At 37.8% G+C, this 20,082-nt stretch overlaps 1 protein-coding gene and 1 long non-coding RNA gene across 2 annotated transcripts in view; both read left to right on the top strand.

Moving 5' to 3' along the window:
* The first annotated feature begins 1,678 nt into the window (after positions 1-1,678).
* Positions 1,679-20,082, top strand: part of SUCLA2 (succinate-CoA ligase ADP-forming subunit beta) — a 45,046-nt gene continuing 26,642 nt past the window's right edge. Inside the window, exons 1-4 of the mRNA XM_045796807.2 lie at positions 1,679-1,836; positions 6,754-6,934; positions 18,673-18,772; positions 19,166-19,328. Coding sequence (XP_045652763.1) covers positions 1,747-1,836; positions 6,754-6,934; positions 18,673-18,772; positions 19,166-19,328 — 534 coding nt within the window. The 5' untranslated portion in view covers positions 1,679-1,746. The remainder of the gene's footprint in view (positions 1,837-6,753; positions 6,935-18,672; positions 18,773-19,165; positions 19,329-20,082) is intronic.
* On the top strand, positions 6,941-15,643 carry LOC148109368 (uncharacterized). Its single transcript, XR_015725956.1, has 2 exons — positions 6,941-13,262; positions 13,702-15,643. It is a non-coding gene; the product is annotated as an uncharacterized LOC148109368 (long non-coding RNA).

Here is a 20,082-nt window from a genome sequence, read left to right as displayed (position 1 = left end):
GGTAAGAATTACAAAAGTGTTTGCTGTGGAAAAAGTAGTTTCTTAGTAAAGCAATTTCATTTTTTAAGGCTGATTGCCTGATGATGAAACAAGGTTAGCAGGTAGGAGTCCTATCATCTTACCTCACTGAATTCTTTTAGTGAGGTATCGAGACATACAGAGCTCTGAACACAGTCAAGGAGTGCTGAGGAAGGAGCACACCTCTGCCCCTTGCTGAGGCTTTCAAAGGAGCCAACTCAACAGGATCTGCGTGTTCTCTTTCTCACTCCTTGACTTATTCCGTATTTTGGCTGCTGCTTTTACTGTTTTTAAGCAAGGGTTGAAGAGGACATACCAGAGAGATGTTTAATGGATCACCTGTGACCCAGACTTGAAGGGTGTGAAGCCAGTCAGGCTCTTAGCAGGGGTAGAGCCTGGCATCTAATTTTGGTGCATTGACTTATTCTGAATTTACCCATGTGCCCTTTAAATAACTGGCCTTGGACTCAGATGGTTTGTACCTGGTAGCTCAACTGCTGTGTTTACTAGCAATTAAAAACAAATGGCTTGAAAATAAGTATATCCTATTCATATCTGATGGGATATGTATTCCTAACAGAAACGGGTAGGTCCCAGCCCCAGCTTTTTGGACAGATTATCCAGATTTTATTTGATTGGCAATGATTGGCAGTAGAAGGGTAGAGCCAGAAACACCAATGTGTTTCCCACTCTCCCTATTTCTAACTGCACCTATTACCTTTTAGTGCTGAAGGGAGCCTCGAGGACAGTCCTCCATGACTGCCAAGGAAATGAAAAAGTCCTTGAGGAAGATTTGCCTTTAAGAGCTCAGAGATTTTGGGGGCTGCAAGGAGCCCCTTTCCATTCCCTAAGCTGATAGGCTGCTTGTTTCAGATTCACTTTTTTCTTTATACAGTGCTATTCTGTGCTTTGGGCCACTGTGCTTCAGAAGCAGATGCCAGAGCCTGAATAATGCTTGTCAGCCACTCCTGTCTATTCCTGGGTTAACATCTTTTACACTGAAAACTCTTTGACACATTTTAAAACTAGATATCCAGAGGAGAATAGGCGCCAGTCATTTGTCCAGTGGTCAGTTCTTGATGGGGGCACACGTCATCTCAGGATCTGCAATGCTTAGTGTGTGTATCTCATTCACCTTGAGAACTCTTTAAGAAATACAGACGTCCTGACTCCACTCCTTAGATGGGTCTGGTGAAGGAAATTCTTCTAAGGCTTCCTAGGCGATTTCTGTGTGTCATCTGGATTGGTAACTAGTGGCTGATCGTCTTTTTTTTTTTTAAGGTAGAATCGCTCTGTTTTTTTCACTCCTGTATCAACGCAGACTTTGGCACAAAGCAGACACAGTACTTATTTTCTGAATGAATCCCATCTTACAGATAAGGCAACTGAGGTTCAGAGAAATTCAGATCACACAGATGGCGACGCTAGTCATCTTTACAATACTACATCTTACCACTTCACTGGGGAGTGTTCGGGTTGCTTTCTGGTCACAGGTTGGATATTGAGGCTGCGGTGCTGAGATCTAAAGGTCAAAGTTTGCCCTGTGCCGGGCAAGCCCAATTCGCTAGAGCGGGCAATTTCTGCTAAGGGAATCCGCGTTTGCCGAGGTCCAGCCCTCCATGGGTGGGGCCAGGGGTTGGCGTGCGCGTCCGGAGCAGCTGTGTCGCCAGTCCGCCTCGCGCCTCTGCGCCTGCGCACGGCGCCGAGGGGACGGGGTCGGGCTCAGAAATGGCGGCCTCCGTGTTCTACAGCCGGTTATTGGCCACCGCCGCCCTTAGGAGCCGCGGGTCCCGGCCGGCGCTCCGTGCCGCCGCCCAGGTATTGCGGCCCAGCCCGCTCTCGCTTCGAGGGTCGGCAGGAGAAAGGGCGAGGTGGGAGACCTGGCTCCTGTGGGCGAGATGTGAGGGGATGTGAGGCCCGGCTCGGGGTCACTTCGCAATAGGTGACATTGGGTGACATGGGGTGCCCAGCTGGGCCCGCGGGCGGCTTGCCCTGGAGTGTTGCCCGCTGTGACTGCGAGCGGGCCGATGTTTGCGCCGCTCTGCTCTCGTCCTCAGCCCGCGACGAGCCCGGCCATCCGGCTGCGGCTGCTCACTGAGTTTCTGAGGGGCGGCGGGGAGGCGGGTGAGGGGCGCTTCTAAGTGGAGGTGAGGGGGCCTGGGCAGTATCTGCTGCTTTTCCCGCACCCCGCGCGGTGGACAAAGGCTTCCGCGGTCCTTCTTTGGGGAGGGGGAGAATGCCCTTCACAGGTACTTTTATGTCCCTTGGGAGCTGTCATAGGTGGGAATGTCTTAACAGGACCAGCTTGCTGACTGGCCTTTTTTGGGACGAGGCAGGGAAGTTTTCCACCTCCTCCATGTAGTTGTTTACTATTCTGTTTGTTAACAGTGGTAATAAGATAATGTTTATCAGTTTACCAGCTGGGGAAGTAAGACAGTTACCTTTTGGATCACTTCATTTTGGGGTAGAGTATAACGTAATAATCACAAGTTTTTGTTTGTTTTGGTTTTTGTTTCGAAGTGTCTACCGTGTGCCAAGGTTCTGAGTAGGCATTTTACTTGCAGTTTCTTGTTAGGCTTTTCAACAGCACTATAAGGGTGTCATTAATATCCTCATCATTGATGAAGAAACTGTGGCTTAGAGAGCTCCGTCACAAAGCAGGTAGGGTCAAAGCTAAGGCTTAATTACCAGAACTGTCTGGCTCCCAAGCCTGTGTGCTTGAATATGCTCTTCAATTTTTTCTGGAAGGCTTGGCCTGTTCTTTCCAACGTTGACACCAAGAAACTTGTGAAAGGGCATGATTGGCTTCATAAGTCAATTCCAGAGTTTTAGATTATGATCTGAAATTAACTCCTTAGACATGACAAGAATGAATTGATTTAGACTTTTTTTTTTATAATACTCTAAACCTGGCAGTGAATTACATGAGTATGCTTCTTAATAGGAGAAGTGATTTTTTTGGCCTTGAACTTCCTTCTTATGAGTTAAAGAGTGCTGTCTTGTTTTTAGAAAATGAGGATTTGGTGAACAAATACGTTTTCATCTACCCTTTTGGAAGTTCTTTTAAAAGCTCTTGTCTCTCCATATGGAGGTGCCTAGTATGTTATCTTACAACATCTCTTCTTGTCCACCCACACATTAAATAATACAGCTTTAGAATTTGGAAGGCCCTTAATCTACCCCCTTGCTTTTGTAGATGAGGACACAGAGGTGCAGGATCCTAGGAAACTTGTTCAAGGTCACACATTGAGTTTAGCAAATATTCTTAAACATTTTGTTTGGTTCTCTGACCCCCGCCTTCTAGTTTCTCTGTAACTTTTGTCCAGTGTATATCTGATAAAATAGTTCAGGTTATGAACAGATGAACTAATTTTAAATATTTTCTCAGTTGTCGTGAATCACATTCCCCAGTAACTATGTTTTCCCACTTTTGAATTAATACGATTTAAACTAGGTGAATGATTAAATGGGTGGTGGTATAGGGATTTGGCCAGCAACTGGTGGCCTTTTAGCAGTAGGAATCTTCTAAATGATAATCTGGAGAAAGACAAAGACTTAAATGTGGGAATCCTTGTGATTATGCAGGAATATTTATTGCCAGCATAATTAAAAAAACCTGATATTTCAAGTCATAACTTCTAGTGGCACAAGGAAAGGATTATCAACGCTTCAGATATTAAACCTTTAAGGGAGTATAAAAGCTATCAGCATTACCTTACGAGTACTACCGATTCTTTGTGAATGTAGGTATTTGAAAGAAACTGTAAAAATATACTCAGAGCTTTGTGTCATTGGTTTACCTTGAACTTTTTTGGGAAAGATTTTAAACTGATAGAATGTTCCAGCAGTAGTACAGTGGGTACATATATTGCTTTCATCTGTATTTAACATTTTGCCGCATTTGCTTTATCTTTAAAAAATTACATTAATGTGTGTATATGTATGTTTATGTATGTATGTATACATTCATTTATTTTTGTTCAACCATTTGAGACTAGGTGGCGGGTATCATGGCACTTCATCCCTAGATAATTATTTTAGCACACGCCTTTTAAACATAAGGACATTCTCCTAAATAACCACAACATAGTTACCATATTTAGGAAATCTGTAGTTATCATACTTAGGAAATTTAGATTTAGATTTCCCCAGTTGTTCCCAAAGTGTTCTTAATAGATATTAGTTTATTCTTATTTATTGATTGATTTTTTTAAAGATTTATTTACTTATTTGAGAGAGAGAGAGTGCACCCGTGAGTAGGGGGAGGGGCAAGGGGGAGGGGAAGCAGAGGCTGAGTCTGGAGCCTGCTAGGGGCTCCATCTCAGCACCATGAGATCATGACCTGAGGTGAAACCAAGAGCCCAGTGCTTAACTGACTGAGCCACTCAGGAGCCCCAAGTTTTTTTGTTTTCAAACTGGGATCAGGCCTCTGTAGTATTTTTCTAGTCTGTCCAGCTACTTAGGTGCTGCGTAATGACTCTGAATGTTCTTATATGTGTTGTAGGTGTTCATTTACATGCTCATTTACATTAAATGAATTTTGTGGCTGAGACCAAGTCGGTTTTATTCTTTTAGCATCCCTAGCACAGTGTCTGGTATATAGGCATTCAAAAATGTTTGAGTGTATAACTGTTTTTACCAAGCTCTGCTAGGTACTCCCCTTACCCCCTTATTTTTATTGTTATTTTGAGGTATAATATATATAAAATGTACAACTTTGGGCAGCTAGATTAATTTTTATGTATGTATACATCTGTGTAGCCACCATTCAGATCAAGATACGTAATACTTTCAGCCCTCAGAAGCACCCGTGTCCTCTCTCCTTATCAGTATTCCCTAACAGAAGGTGACCACTAATTCTGACTGACTTCTATCACTAATTTTGACTGGATTTGAACTATATAAAAAATATAAGTATGTATTGTGTCTGGTTTCTTTTCCTCAAAATTATGTTTTTGAGATTAATCCATTGTTTTGTGAGCAACAGGTATTTTTAAAAAATTGCTCTGTAGTATCCTGGTATATGAATATGCCATATTTTATTCTGTTGATGGGCGATTGGGTTATTTTCATTTTTTATTTATTATGAATAAGGCTGCTATGCACATTCTTATATATATGCCTTTTGGTAGACTAAGCACTCATTGTTGTTGGGTATATACCCAGGAATGGGATTTCAGAAAGTAGATGAGTACTGAACAGTTTGGGATGTTGCTGGTTTTTAATATTGAAGTGACACTAAATCAAGGAGGTGAGCTTCTCTGGTGAAATGTTACTCAGGATTTTAGCTAACCAGATGAATCAGAAATAAGTTGTTACTAGGTGTGATTGACTTTTTGGACTAGTGGTTCTCAAACTGTAGGGTGCTTAAGAATCGGGTGAATGGCTTGTTATGAATGCAGATTTCCTAAAGCCCATTCTAGAGATTCTGATTTTGTAGATGAGAGTGGGGCCCCAGAATCTGCATTTTTAGACACATCCCAGGTTATTTTGATGCAGATGGCTCATGAACCTCCTTCAAGAAATAGACTGTTTAATCAAGCAATAGGAGATAATCCAGAACTGCACATTTCTAATCCTCTTAGGTCTATAACATGGACTGTCAGTAAATGGTTTCCAATATTTTACATTAAAAAGAAATAGACTGTATATACGATCCCTTTAAATTCAATTCTTATGCTATTGTGTGTTTCATATGAACTGTGTTTCAGTATTTTGCATTCTTTGTATGGAGAATGGAAATGTATGGATAATACTTAAATGTGTAATTTCAGTTCATTCTTCCAGGGCTTTCATAGCACTTAATTTGTTCTACATATTGTCATATAAAGTTGTCAGGATTGAGGAATTTGGATGATATTTGCAGGCTATGAAATGAAGAGTTTCATTGAGAAAGTCAACTGGAAAGCGGTATTTGGATCAACATCTGTGGGGGAGTGAAGGCAGGAGGATTGAGTGGAGGCAGAAGTAGAACTGTGTTACAGTTGCAGTAGGAACCTTTTCCTTTCCTGTGGGAGATCTGGAACTAAGATGGTCCTTCAGAATTATCCCAAATTGGGGTGAGGTGCTAGGACTTTATATTCTTACCTTAACCCCCAGTGACCAGACATTGGATGCAGGCTGACAGTGGGAAGGTGTGACTTTGGGCAAGGAAGCATCAGTGAGAGGACTCAGCTGAGAGCTATCAGTAGCCAGCACTACCAGCAGCTGGGCTATGAAAGGGGAATCTGAGGAGCACACCACTGTGATGACTGCAGATGAAACCAGGATTTTGAATCTTGTGTGTATGAAAGAGTAATCACTCAACTATCACTCAGCTACGACATACATAGTGCCAAGCGATTTGTTAGGTGCTGGGAGAATGGTGAAGAGAAGAAAGTTGGGAAGGATTTTTGGTTTGTTGGAAAAGATGAGGTTGGTTTTAGAACTGCTGAATTTGGCATTGAGGGAGAAATGCTCAGTAGGTCTTTAGGGATATGGTAGTGAAGCTCAAATAAAAGATAAGACTAGACATGAGAAAATAGTTAAAACTACAAGAGTAACATTTGATATTTAGCTGGTAGGTTAGTTCTTAGGTTATAATTTAGGTACTTTATTATTCTTTGATGATTTAATGTAATGGTTTTATTATAGTTATGAAGAACCACGTACTGTATATAAAAAAAGTATTTTGAGAAGGTGTTTTTAGTAAGTTCCAAATTACTGTCATATATAATATGTCCCCAATTTCTTTAGGTTCTGGGAAGTTCTGGATTTTTTAACAACCATGGACTCCAAATACAGCAGCAGCAACAAAGAAATCTCTCACTACATGAATACATGAGTATGGACTTGTTGCAGGAAGCTGGTGTCTCCATTCCCAAAGGACATGTGGCAAAATCACCAGATGAAGCTTATGCAGTTGCCAAAAAATTAGGTACCAACTTAAGAAAAACTTATGCCACTTTGACATGGGCACTTCTGATCAGATGTGAACTTTACTTATGGTTTATAGGTTTTATTTTCTTTTTTAAAAAATAAATTTTATTTACTTAGAAGGTGGAACTTTATGACTGTTGACGTTCTAAAATTATTATGAGATTTTTATGAGCTCCCAAGGAGCTAGTAACTTAAGAACCAATTATATTGGCATTAGGAAGCCTTTAAAAGTCCTGTTTTTAGTTGAAATATAATAATGAGGTAGGAAGTTCTGTTTAATATTCTGAAGCTTAAGAGACTGGTGTCTGTGATGTCTGTGATGAATCTTCAAGGAAATAGTGAAGAAAATCTTAGCTCTTTATGTGGTTATAAGGAGGTCTGATATTCCTCCCCTGACTTTTTTTTTTTTTTTGGCAGGAAAAGTATGGAACCAGGGTGGCGGGAGGGAGAAGAGAAGCTGAGTGCTAGACTGTAAGCTCCATGAGAGCAGGGTTTCTTTGTCTTATTTTGTCCAGTGATACGTCCTAAATTCTTAGAAGAGTACCTGGCACTTAGGTAATCAATAACTATTGAATGAATTATTAAATGAGTTAAGTACTTGCCCATGTTTATTAGTAGATTCTTTTATTGATAACAGAAAACTTAATAGCTTTTGTTAATTTGAATTTTGTTAATTTATATTAATCTCTTAATTAAAAAATATTGACTTTAGAAGATATTCCTCACTTTTACATTTTTAATGATTTAATATGAGGCTATAATAATGAGTAATGTACTAGCTATACACTGCATCTTATTTAGCAGTGTTTAAAATCCCACCAATTTTATGTCGATTAGCACAATCTCTGTTGTATGTATACTTGATTAATACGGCTTTGAATGTGCTTTGGTGAAGACTTTGCTTTTATTAGTATTTTAAGAAGGCAGTGGAGCATTTTAAAATGTTTAAAATTTTTAAAGTTTTACTCTCATTTTGTACTTGTTTCTAGAAGTTTTTTTTTTAAAACTAGAGTTTTTAGAATTTTTTTTTTAAAGTGAGAGCATGTACAAGTTCAGAAATATGTCATATAAGTTGTGTTTTTGAATGAGATGTTGACTTGGAAGCACGATTTTTCATTGACAGTTTTTTGTTAATCAGAAAAAAATCCTTTTTATTCAGATTGTAAGCAAACTTTTTTATTCATTGAAAGCCTTGTGTAAATTGATATTTTGGGGAAATTTTTGTTAATTAACGGTGACCTGTAGCTTGAACGTACGCATGGTAAAGGATGTGCCTGCCTCATTTTTACCTTCAAATTATAGAGGCTCTTAAAGGTCAAGTTTAAAGAAAACTCCTGATTGTACTTTGTATTTCTGTAGTATTTCTTGCAAAGGCTACTTTTTAAGAACTGTTCCCTTGAGATTTTATCTTAGCTATATGACCTAAACTTGAATTTCTAAAGAGTCAGCTAAGTAGGAGGGAAAACTTGAAAATGCAATTGAGAAAGTATAAGGTTTTCTTATTCTGCCGTTCTGTCCTTAAGAATGAAATTTAAACCCTTGACTTTGTTCTTTTATTTTTGTTAGTCTAATCTCTTGAGTGATGATTTTTTGTTTGTTCACCAATTCTTTCCTTTGTAATAATGCTGAAGCTTAAAACATTTTTCATGCCAGTGTTAGTAAGGCCTGATTTATATATAATGAAGTTGGCAAAAACTATTTTTTTCTATTTCCAAATTATTATAATTGATTTTTCTGTATTTTCCGTATATTTGCTCATTTAGTCAAAGTTCATTGTTTTGTCAAAAAAAAAGATCTGTGTAGGAACTTTTTCATAAAACAAATAGGATTTATTTGGATGCCAGTTTCTTGATTTCTTTACTCCTTATAAGCTTATTGATGCTTAAATGATTAAAGGAAGAAAGAATAGGGGCGCCTCGGTAGCGCAGTCGTTAAAGCGTCTGCCTTCGGCTCAGGGCGTGATCCGGCGTGCCGGGATCGAGTCCCACATCGGGCTCCTCCGCTATGAGCCTGCTTCTTCCTCTCCCACTCCCCCTGCTGTGTTCCCTCTCTCGCTGGCTGTCTCTCTGTTAAATAAATAAATAAAATCTTTAAAAAAAAAAAAAAAAAAGGAAGAAAGAATAGTTAATATGTGCAGCGTGTACTCTAATTATGAGTATTTCTGGGAAGGTCTCTGGGACCAGGACTTATATGAAGTAAGGAGCGGGTAGGCAGCTCTGATTTTGAACCCCTTCGAACAGAAGGTATTTTGTTCAACCAGAAATTATGTTTTTGTCAAATAACACTGCAGATAATGATCATAGTATGGAAGTGGGATTAGTGACTAATGAGGTCTTTTAAATTTAGAGAATCAGAAATGCTGCTTTTAAAAGATATATTTAGTAACTACTATGAAGATGTTGAAGACAGTTTTGTCTTTTTTTGGGAGTTATTAATGTCAGAAGATATTCATTATAGGATCTAATTGCACAGGGTTTGGTATAAGGTGCCTTAGAAATACACCTGGTTCTGTCCATCTAGCTAGCAATTCCCAGTGCTGATTTTGGCTACTTTGCTTCTTGAGTTACTGAACAACTCACAAAGTATTAATTCCCCTTTATTAAAAACTCTTACATCACGAACTGATAGAGTGAGACATAAATGCATTACAGGTGGGCCAAACTTGCTTCCCATCAGTTCTGTGAGTTAGCATGGAAACTGGAGCCACTGAGCCTTACAACTGGTGACTCTTGAAGTAGCCCTGGCCTTTTTCTCTCTATTCCCTATAAATTCTATAATTTTTCTATGTGTATCATGATGTGAAAAAAGTTGGAAACACTGTTCTGGAGGCTAGTTTGCCCGTTGTGAATAATTGAAGTTAGGGATGGAAGAATGGTTCAAAAGAAATCGAGTTTCTTTTCCTTTTTTTTTTTTTTTCAATAGACTGGTTTTCTCGTACCCATTTTTTAAAAGATTTATCTTGAGAGAGGGAGAGACAGAGATTGAGAGCATGCTCAGGGGGAGAGGGAGAGAGAATCTCAAGCAGACTCCCCGTTGAGCACAGAGCCTGCCTGACACAGGGCCTGATCCCAGGACCCTGAGATCATGACCAGAGCCAAAATGAAGAGTTGGATGCCTAACCAACTGAGCCACCCAGGCTCCCCTTCTCATATCCATTTTTATTTTATTAGTTATTTATTTATGGAGATATTTATTTATTTATTTGTCAGAGAGAGAAAGAGAGAGAGAGTGCGCAAGCAGGGAGGGCAGCAGGCAGAGGGAAAAGCAGGCTCCTCGCTGAGCAAGGAGCCCCATACAGGACTTGATCCTAGGACCCTGGAATCATGACCTGAGTCGAAGACAGACACTTAACCGACTGAGTCACACAGGTATCCCCTCATATCCATTTTTAATGATACCTCTTTATTGGACTGGTCATTAATTTCATGATTCTGTATTGCCAAGAATAATATGTTTTAGGCTTGGGAAGTTTCTCCTATTTTTGTTCTAAGTTTTGGAGGAACTATAAAAGCTGTGCTTCATAGAATTTGGGAAATCCTAGTACATAGCTCAGATACAAATACATCTTAGTTCCCCTATTACCCTAAATAGAATTGCATCTGTATTGGCTTTCCATGTTTGAAATTACACACAATGTAATCGTTTTGCTGCTTGAAAATTGTTCAACCTAATGAAATTTATGTTGCCTGACTAGCCTGTCTTTATTGCATATTTTGTTGACCCTTTTTTTTAGAGTAGACTTTAATTGCCAAATTACAAATTTCATTAATAATAGTATTTATATCTGCTACATATTTTTTAATTGCTTAAAACAAAATTTATTCTTACATTTTATGAGGTTAGAAGTTTGAAATGGGTCTTAAGTCCCATTTTTTTCTTTTTTTTTTTCTTTAATTTTGACCACTTTCATCCATTTTTCCTATCCCCCACCCCCTGCCTCTGGCAGCCACCTATCTGTTCTCTGTGTCTATGAGCTTAGTTGTTTTGTTTTATTTTCCATTTCCATATATAAGATTCCATTCATATGGAATATGTCTTTCTCTGGCTTACTTCACTTACCTCTCAGGTCCATCCGTGTTACAAGTGGCAAAATTTCTTTTTTGTGGCTGAACACACGCACGCACACTACACACATACACACACATGCACATATGCCATAATTTCTTTACCCATTCATCCATCCATGGATACTTAGGTTGTTTCCATATCTTGGTTATTGTAAATAGTGCTACAATGAACATGGGGTACATATATTTTTTCAAGTTAGTGTTTTCTTCAGATAAATACCCAGAAGTAGAATTGCTGGATCATATAGTAGTTCTATTTTAATTTTTTTGAGGAACCCTTTTACTGTTTTCCACAGTGGCTGCACCAATTTATATTCCCATCAACAGTGCATGAGTGTTCTCTTTTCTTCATGTCCTCACCAACACTTGTTATTCTTTGTCTTTTTGATAATAGCCATTGTAGGAGGTGTGAGATATCTCATTCTGGTTTTCATTTGGATTTCCCTGACGAACAGTGATTTTTGAGCATCTTTTTGTGTGTCTGTTGGCCGTCTGTATGTCTTCGGAAAAATGTCTGTTCACATCTTCTGCCTGTTGTTTAATCACATTTTTTCCCCCACAGTTGAGTTGTTTGAGTTGAGTTGTTTGGATATTAACTCCTTGTCAGATATATGATTTGCAAATATTTTCTCCCATTCAGTAGGTTGTTGTTTTATTTTGTTGATGATTTCCTTTGGTATGTAGACACAGTCTCATTTATTTTTGTTTTTGTTACTTTTACTTTTGGTGTCAAATTGAAAACTTCATCACCAAGACCTATGTCAAAGAGCTTGTCACCTATATTTTCTTCTGGGAGTTTTATGGTATTTTAGGTTTTATGTTTAAGTCTTTAATGCACTTCAAGTTAATTTTTGTGTATGGTGTAAGATGGTGGTTGAGTTTCATGCTTTTGCACATGGCTGTCCAGTTTTCCCAACACAATTATTTTGTTTATTTATTTAAAAACTTTTTAATATTTAGTTATTTTTATTTTTTATTTTTTTTAGATTTTTTAAAAATGTATTTATTTGTTAGAGAGAGAGCACAGAAGCAGAGAGAGCAGCCGGCAGAGCAGGCAGAGGAGGCAGAGGGAGAAGGAGCTCAGCAAGGAGCCTGATGCGGAACTCATTCCCAGGACCCTGGGATCATGACCTGAGCCAAAGGCAGATGCTTAACCAACTGAGCCACCCAGTTGTCCCTATTTAGTTATTTTTAGACAGAGAGAGAGAGAGCAAGTGTGGGGCAGAGGGAGGGAGTGAGGGAGAATTCCAAGCAGACTCCCCGCTGAGTGTGGAGCCCAACATGGGGCTTGATCCCAGGACCCTGAGATCATGACCTGAGCTGAAATCAAGAGTCAGACGCTTAACCGACTGAGTTGCCCCATCCCAGCACCATTTATTGAGGAGACTGTCCTTTCTCCATTGTATATTCTTGGCTCTTTTTTGATAAATTAATTGACCATATATACATGGATTTATTTCTGGGCTCTCTATTTTGTTTTGTTATGTTAGTAGTATACTGTTTTGATTATTGCAGCTTTCTAATGTAGTTTGAAATCTACAGGAGTGTGGTATCTCCAGCTTTTTTCTTCTTTTGCAAGATTGCTTGGCTACTTGGGGTTGTTTTTGTGGTTCCATACTAATCTTAGGATTGTTTGTTCTATTTCTGTGTAAAATGCCATTGGAATTTTGATAGGGATTACAATGCATCTGTAGATTGCTATGGGTAGTATGGACATTTTAACTGTATTACTCCAGTCTATGAGTGTGGAATATCTTTCCATTTATTTTTGTCTTCTTCAGTTTCTTTAATCAGTGCCTTACAGTTCAGTATACAGGTCCTTTACCTCCTTGGTTAAATTTATCTGTACGTATTTTATTCTTTTTGATGCATTTGTAGATGAGATTGTTTTTTTAGTTTCTCTGATAGTTCATGATAAATTTATAGAAATGTAATCGACTTTTGTGTATCGATTTTGTGTCCTGCGATATTAATGAATTCATTATTCTAATGGTTTTTTGTTGGGGTCTAGGGTTTTCTATATATAATACCATGTCATATGCAAATAGTGACAGTTTTACTTCTTCCTTTCCAATTTGGATGCCTTTTATTTCTTTTTCTTGCCTAATTGCTGCAGCCCGGACTCCCAATACTGTGTTAAAGCGTCAAGAGTGAGCATCCTTCTCTTGTTGCTGATCTTAGAGGCAAAGCTTTCAGCTTTTCACTGTTGAGTTGGATATTAACTGTGGGCTTGTCATATATGGCCTTTATTATGTTGAGGTATGTTCCTCCTATACCTGCTTTGTTGAGGTTTTTACATAAAATGGATGTTGAATTTTCCCAAATGCTTTTTTTGCATCTGTTGAGATGATCCTTTGTTTTCTACCCTTCATTTTATTAATATACTGTATTACATTGACTGACTTGTAGATGTTGAACCAGCCTTTCATCCCTGGAATAAATCCCAGTTGATGATGGTATATGATTCTTTTAATGTATTGTTGCATTTAGTTTGCTAATATTTCGTTGAGGATTTTTGCATCTACGCTCATCAGGGATATTGGTCTGTAATTTTCTTTCCTTGGGGCATCCTTGTCTGGTTTTGGTATCAGGGTAATTCTGGCCTTTTTTAAAAATGAATTCTAACTGTTCCCACCTCTTGTATGTTTTGGAAGAGTTTGAGAAGGATTGGTATTAATTCTTTTTTTATTGTTGGTAGAATTCACCAATAAGCCATCTGGTTCTGGACCTTCATTTGTTGGGAGGATTTTGATTACTGATTCTATCTCCTTACTAGTAATCTGTTCAGATTTTCTGTTTCTTCGTGATCCAGTCTTGGTAGGTTGCATGTTTCTAGAAATTTATTTCTTCTTCGTTGTCCAGTTTGTTGTCATGTAATTGATCATAATAGTCTCTTATCCTTTGTGTTTCTGAATTTCCAGTTGTAAGCTCATCTTTTTGTGTCTGATTTTATGAGTCTACTCTTTTTTTTTTCTTGGTGAGTCTAGCTGAAGGTTTGTCCATATTGTTCATCTTTTTGAAGAAGCAACTCTCACTTTCATTGATCTTTTCCATTGTCTTTTTAGTCTCTATTTATGTTATTATTTTTTTAAGATTTTATTTATTTATTCGACAGAGATAGAGACAGCCAGCGAGAGAGGGAACAGAAGCAGGGGGAGTGGGAGAGGAAGAAGCAGACTCATAGTGGAGGAGCCTGATGTGGGGCTCGATCCCATAACGCCAGGATCACGCCCTGAGCTGAAGGCAGACGCTTAACCGCTGTGCCACCCAGGCGCCCCTCTATTTATGTTCTAAGCTTTGTTATTTCCTTCCTTCTACTAACTTTGGGCTTCGTTTGTTCTTCTTTCTTAGTTCGTTGAAGTGGAAAGTTAATTCATTTGAGACTTTTCTTGTTTCTTTAGACAGGCTTTTATTACTGTGAATTCTTAGACTGCTTTTGCTGATCCCATAAATTTTGGTATATTTCCATTTTGTTTGTCTCAATGTATTTTTTATTTCTTTTTTTATTTTTTCCTTGACCCATTGGTAGCATGTTGTTTAATCTCCACATATTTGTGAATTTTCCAGGTTTCTTCCTTTAATTGTTTCTGGTTTCATACCATTCTGGTTGGAAAAGATGCTTGATGTGATTTCAGTCCTCTTAAATTGATTAAGACTTGTTTTGTGGTTTACCATGTTACCTATCCTGGAGATGTTCCATGTGCACTTGAGAAGAATGTGTATTGTGTTTTTGGATGGAATGTTGTCTATATGTATATTAAGACCATGGTCAAATATGTTGTTTAAGGCCTGTGTTTGCTTATTGATCTTCTGCCTGGATGACCTACTGATTGATGTTGGTGGGTATTGAAATCCTCTACTATTAATGGAATTGCTGTCTCCCCCTTTATGTCTGTTAATGTTTGCTTTATGTATTTAGGTGCTCTTATGTTGGGTGCATAAATATTTACAAATGGTACATCCTCTTGTTGAATTGACCCCTTTATCATTACATAACACCCTTCTTTGTCTCTTGTTATAGTCTCTGTTATAAAGTTGATTTTGTCTGATATAAGTATAGCTACCCCAGCTGTCTTTTGGTTTCCATTTGCATGCAATATCTTTGTTCATCCTTTCACTTTCAGTCTGTTTGTGTCCTTACGTCTGAAGTGAGTCTCTTATAGGCAGTATAGATTAGTCTGTTTTTTAAATTTATTCAGCCATTCTGTGTCTTAGTTCTAATGTTTAGGATTCTAGTATAATTAAGGTAGAATTTTGTCTGGTTGAATAAACATGTACAAAGGTTGCCAATTAATGAATAACAACCTGGAGGGAGATTTCTAATGGCATATAATAGGACTTTGCCTTCTTTTTTCTTCTTTCTAGGGTTTTATTAGATGACTGTATATAAAGAATGCTTAAGACATTTGTGAATAACTAAAGCTAGGAGGGATATTGACTATATTTTAAAGACATCCTTGGAATCCATAAAAGATTTTGTCTGACTAGAGCAAAGGGCCAAATCTAGTAAGACTGTAAGCTCTCTAAGGGCAGGATAAGTCTCTCTTGCTCATTGGTGTATCTGGGGCTCCAGCAGGTAACTGGTATATAGATGTAATTGTTGAATGAATTAATGGAATTGAATAAAATCTTTGTTTCAATCAGTTGTCCTCAGATTTCTCTTGTAATCCCCATTGTCTTGATAGTTGATGAGACTGTATTCATTCATTTCTTTTGGCTTTTCTTTTGTTGTGAAGGGCTTTTTTAGAAGGAACTTTTTTGAGGAATCATCTCTGCCCTTAAGGAGTTTATATTCCTAAAGAAAGGAAATTGACACTTTGGAGGAAGAGACTTCTCTGTCTTGTAAAATGTTTTTGAAAAACAATCCTTTATTACTCTAATAGGTCAGTCTTTTAAGTTCTCAGTTTAATGTTAGGAATATTTGAATTTAGGTCAGCAAATCATTAGTTAAACTATTGACCATTTTTACATCATATTTACACTGTTGGGATTACATTTATCCTCTTTGGATATAAATGAATATTTCTAAAGTACCCAGAAACAGGTAAAATGACTAGTGGCTGCTCCTTTTATTCTGGGCATGAACTTTGTAATTTGCCATTGTCCCAGAAGCTACCTCTTTTCTTTCCAATAAGAAAATTATTGTTCATTTTAAGGAAATTTCCTTTTTTCTCTAATCTTCATCTAATATTAGTTGTTTTTACCTGGGAATGTTGGGGACTGTGGCAGATAGAAAAGTGTCTGTCTTGTGTAAACAAGGCACTTCTAATCAGCTTTAGTTGCAGGGTCCAGTATTTGCAATTTTTAAAAGAGCAGTGGAACATCAAGATATGTAAGAATTCTTTCCATCTTTAAATGTTCTTTTATTCAACATTTGAAAAATATATGCTAGGAATGCTCCTGGGAGCTTGAGAACATCAGTGAACACAACGAAGATTCTGCCCTTCTGGAGCCTGTAGTCTAGTGTGGGAGCAAAATAATAAATGGTAAACATGAGAAAATTATATATTATGTTTGAAGGTGATAAATTCTATGGGAAAAAAAACCGAGCAGGGTAAGGAGGATTGGTCCTAAGTGGGCAGATTGTGCTATTAAGTAGAACAATCAGGGTAGGCCTCGTGGACAATGAGTTGTAAGAAGAAAAACTTAAAGGGAATGCGGACCTTTCTCAAGTGGATACAGGTGTCTTCTGGTATCTGAAAGTAGAGCAGTCTTGTGAAGTCTTTTGTAAGCCAAAATGGCATAAAGTGAAAGCAGTTAGCATTAATGGTAAGGAAAAGTTTTCAAGCATTCCCAGACCTAGTAAATGACCTCTCCTAGGCTAAAGCACAGATGCTTACAGGCATCAAGCTTTGGTGGCTTGATGCTGAGTATAATTCCTGGGTAAGGAGCTTGCCTACTCTCACTGCTTGGGGTGCATGCTGCCTCTGTAATGGCTGTCTGCAAAATCAACACTGAACGCTATTTTTGGAAAAGTGAAAATCCCTTTCATATTTCTTTCGGTTCGTGAAAACAGGTAACCGATGTAGGTCTTTTGTAAAAACGAAGTGGTGTCATGCAAACTTTTGAAAAGCAGGGGATTCCTGTATCCGATGAAGAGTATTCCAGGGGGAGGGAGCAGTAGAGTCAACTCTTGAAGGCAGAAGCATGCCTGGGAGCAGTGGAGACGAGTGTAGCTGGAGTGGAGCGAGCGATGAGGAGGTCATAAGGGTACTGGGGGAATATATAGGGTCTTGTAGGTCATGTAAGGAGTGTGACTTTTACTTTGAGTAAAAGGGGCATTCACTGTAAGGTTTTAAGTAGCCGAGGATGTGCTCACTTTGCTTGCTTTGAGAATACTCTGTCAGGGATGAGGGTAATCGAGGTGAGATAGAATGGTGGCTGGGACCAGGGTTCAAGCCAGGTGATGAGGAGTCAAGATTCTGGATAAATTTTAAAGATGAATATGAGGTATGAGAAAGACAGTTTTTTAAAACGCTTCCTTGACTGACTCACAGGGCCATCTTCTAACTTCTAAATGTAGACTCATTTATATCGTTAATTTTCTAAACACTCTTTTTAGATAATTGTTTAGGTGTAGACTTTAGGTCATTTCTTATTGGTTTTATCAGAAACTGTGTTACCTCTTTGATTTTGTTGGTTTATCTGATTAGGTTGGAGTCCCCACATTCTGCATGGTGTGTGCATGGATTGGTAGTTACATACCAGGGACTAATTTGGGCTTGTAACCAATAAGAATAAGACAGTAGCATCCTTAACCCTGACCTCAGCGGTTATTATTTTTCCATAATGTAGTACAAGTGTTGCACTGCTAGTATAGGCAAAAATGCTGTAAGAGGCAAAAGAGGAGATTCAGAAATTCTCCTTGTCTGGGGAGACAGAGAATGCCTCTCTAAGAGGAATAGCCCTGGATCATGAATGATGAGTGGTACCTAGGATAAACAGCTGGTTTGCTGATTTTCTTCAGCACATTAGAAAGAGGAAGATAGAAGAGCGATTAGTCTACCTGTTAAAGAAGAAAAATTCAGAGTATTTATTTTAAAAATTTCATTAAAAAATTTAAAAAGGTATTATAAAAAATTAAAAATAAGACTTAGAAACATAATATCCCTGAATCTTCTGGTAAATATGGCTTCACTCCTGATAATACTCCTCATAACGGTATAGCTCAAGAATGTTTATTAATGGGTGTTTCTGTTAGTGGAACAGTGTCAGTTGGTATCAGTACTGGCAGTTTCCCCTTAATTCATGATGTATTTCTGCTCAGAGTAGCATTTTTATCTCAAATTTTCACAGAATAGCAATTTTACATGTGAATAGAAAGGAAGGGAAATGTTGGGAAGACCTTTGAGTCTCAATTTTGTACTTTTAATACCTTCCAAAGCACTAGATATTTAGTGTTAAGGAAAAGTAAAATTATTTTCATTATACTTTAAGAAATGGATTCATATGAATGGCTAATTTTTTAAACTTGTGGATCTTTAGATGGTGAATGTCTTAATGTTCTAATCTAGAAAAATTATATATGTGGAGTATTTCATTTTTTGACATTGTGGGTAAATGAGTCTGCTACATTTAATAACATCACTTAATGTATATGCTTAATAACAAAATAATGTCTTGCATGCTATTTCATTCCGCTTATCTAACAGAAGTATTTTCCTTCTAGGTTCAAAAGACGTTGTGATAAAAGCACAAGTTTTGGCTGGTGGTAGAGGAAAAGGAACATTTGAGAGTGGCCTCAAAGGAGGAGTGAAGATAGTTTTCTCGTAAGTTCTGCTTTTTAAAGAAAAAAATATTGTAAAAATTACCCCGTATTATTGAATTGATGAAAATACTGAAATTTAAATAATAAATGAAAGGGGTGCCTGGGTGGTCTGTCGGTTGAGTGTCTGACTTCTGATTTTGACTCAGGTCATGGTCTCAGGGTGCTGGGATTGAGCCCCGCATCGGGCTCCTCACTCAGCATGGAGTCTGAGTTTTTCTCCCTTTGCCTCTTCCCCTGCTGATGTGTTCTCTCTCTGTTTCTCTCTTAAAATAAATAAATCTTTTTTAAAAATTTAAAAAATAGATATTAAATGAGATAAAATTTTGGCTGTCATGTGCTTTTGTTTTTCTCAGTTGGAGGAGAAAAAAGTTTTGAGTTCTTTTTCTTATTTCAGTCCAGAAGAAGCAAAAGCTGTTTCCTCACAAATGATTGGGAAAAAGTTGTTTACCAAGCAAACAGGAGAAAAGGGCAGAATATGCAATCAAGTATTGGTTTGCGAGCGAAGATATCCCCGGAGAGAATACTACTTTGCAATAACAATGGAAAGGTCATTTCAAGTGAGTAATTGTAGGCATGATACCTTTAGGATGATTTTATTACATTCAATTTCAAAGACTGGTTATTTCTATTTGTATGGGAAAGGATTAAAAAGGTATGATCCATAATCGTATTTGTATGTTTCATGAGCATGGTATTTTCGTGTCATTTAAAAAACGCAGCATGGTTAATGATATAAAATTTAATATGTAATATTGTGGTTAAAAAAAAAAAACTGTAGGCAAAACCTTGCTGAAATAGAATTCACAGGACTTCTAAATTGTTAATTTACTAAGAACAGCTTAAATCCTTTTGATTCATCTCTCGAATCCATAGACTGAGAAAATAATTTCTGGAAGAGTAAAATCTTTTAACAAAGAGCGTTTCTGAACCCATTAAAAGAATGTGTTTCCATGGCTTCGTCTTCTTTTTCAACCTCTTGATGTTTTTTTTTTTTGTTTTTTTTTTAATAGTTTGGGGTTTATTTCACTAGCCAATTTGGTGTTTGGCAAGTTGAAGGATGACACTGAGTAGCAAACAATATGATTCTAAGGAGCATAAGCCTACCTTTTCTTTCCTCTCTTTATGGAACCTAAAATGCTAGCATTTAAGATGTCAGGTGAAGAGGAAGTCCTTTCATAGACCTGTTGGCATTGAGAGAACATCGATAATCATTTTATACTATAATTAACTGGCTTTTTGAGTGCACTGGTTAGATATAATGGGCTGAATCTTTGTGGTAGCTGCTTTGTCTTTTGAAGCAACTGAAGTACT

This window comes from Ursus americanus, chromosome 10 (genome assembly GCF_024610735.1).
Source record: "Ursus americanus isolate L20-20 chromosome 10, mUrsAme1.1.p, whole genome shotgun sequence".
Lineage (NCBI taxonomy): Eukaryota > Metazoa > Chordata > Mammalia > Carnivora > Ursidae > Ursus > Ursus americanus.
The sequence above is the reverse complement of the archived record's forward strand: the minus strand, read 5'-3'. Positions and strand labels throughout refer to the sequence as shown.